General features: G+C 28.7%; 1 protein-coding gene across 1 annotated transcript; it reads left to right on the top strand.

The window, feature by feature from the left end:
* Nucleotides 1–295: 295 nt before the first annotated feature.
* Tsp_14787 (hypothetical protein) lies at nt 296–1,641 on the top strand (the record flags this gene model as incomplete). The annotated part of the gene is made up of 9 exons (XM_003367863.1): nt 296–391; nt 485–604; nt 660–689; nt 766–804; nt 862–972; nt 1,141–1,191; nt 1,251–1,331; nt 1,415–1,480; nt 1,633–1,641. Coding segments are annotated over 9 exons (603 nt in total), but the record flags the coding sequence as incomplete, so codon positions are not given.
* Nucleotides 1,642–1,652: the final 11 nt, after the last annotated feature.

Genomic DNA, 1,652 nt, shown 5'->3' with positions numbered 1-1,652 from the left:
GATAAACCAGCACTGTAAATTATTTCAGACACAATATGAATTTTCCATTATCGTTTTTCGTCTCTGGTTAGTGATGAGGAAGTTATTAAGAATCTTGGAAAGCGGTTTCCTGAAATTTCCGGCTATCTTACTGAAGTATGTGTTTCGAAGTACTTTTTGTTTTTGTGTCTAATTTTGATTTGGGAATATTGATTTAAATGTAGTTGTCTCACTTAATTCGGCGAATATTTATGGACTTAAAAAATTTTGCGTCAGATTTTATAAAAATTTTTACCTGATTGATGAATTTTTATAGTTTTTGGAAGGGGAGAAAAAAGAGAATAATGTGTCGACTTCTTTGCCGAAAGAACAAGAAAATCTGAGGGAAAATGTGGAAAGGGAATACGAAAAGGTAAATTTTTTGTTGCATTTTATTTTTACGTTATGATAGCTTTTAGTAAGCTTTTTTTACTTTTTTGGAGTTATTTTAGTTTTTACATTTCAGGTTGAAAGTATAAATCCAGACGAGGAGATTCCCACTTTAGTTGTTGAACAAAAACTTCAAGAATTTTCTGAGGAAAACTCAACTCAGCATAAAAAATTCTTTGAGCAGAAAATGATGGATGTGCGGTGACCTTGCACTTATTTATATGTAATGATTTTATTTGGTATTTTTTTAGGTTATTTTGAATTTACAGGAAGCAGTGGAAGTATGCACGACAACTATTGCTTTATTTATATTTGTACTTATGCATAATATTTTTTACTTAATGAGAAGTATTTTAGAAGCTTAATAATAGTTTACTGAAAAATGAAGAAACAAAGGTATATTTTGAAAATTACTTGTTTTGTTGTAAATTTATTTTTGGTACTTTGATTCAGCCATGTGCTGTTGTGCATGCATCTACTAACACGGATGATGTTGAACTTCATGAAGAAAGAACAAAGATGATGACTCTTTACGCAGATTTGTTCAATGTCGTCCAAAGAATGGTATGTTCGCATTTAGTAAATTTATCGTCTAGTCAGATGCATTTATACAGATTTACATATATACATTAATGAAAATGCGTTGTAGCATTGTAAAATTAATAGGTCTATTTTTCATTTTTTGAATTATCATTCTTAAGAGCTAAGATGTATATGCAATTTTTTGTTTAGGGCGATGATTTGAAATGGCTACATGAAAAACAGACTATGCTACATGAACAGGTTAGCAATTAGTTTTTAAATTCGATAATTTTATTTACAATAATTTCGCGTTATTGAAGTTTACAAGCTTGAATGACTGTATGAAAGCAGTTGAAGATTTGGTAAATACTGTTAAGAATCCCATTGTCGAACCAGTTGAGGTAACAGAGTAGTTTTATGTTTTCTTGTAACTTTTGTTGGTTAATGAAGTTTTTGAATGCTATGTTAGTTTTTTAACATTTAGGTGGTAAACAGAGATGAATTACGTGATCAACGTGAAGCTGAAATGTTGGAATTATTATCCCTTAAGGTATTGTTATTTTAGCAGTTAAATTATAAATTTACAATTGTTTGCATTTTCTTTTATTTTACATGTTTTCATTGAAATTAAGAGCAGTTTATCACAATATTAATGTGAAATTATTTTATCAGAGAATTTTTATATTATTATTTACTTTGTAGATATGTTAATTTGTTGCTAA

Source organism: Trichinella spiralis (genome assembly GCF_000181795.1).
Source record: "Trichinella spiralis strain ISS 195 chromosome Unknown Scfld3549, whole genome shotgun sequence".
NCBI lineage: Eukaryota > Metazoa > Nematoda > Enoplea > Trichinellida > Trichinellidae > Trichinella > Trichinella spiralis.
This window is presented reverse-complemented; position numbering and strand designations above follow the sequence as displayed.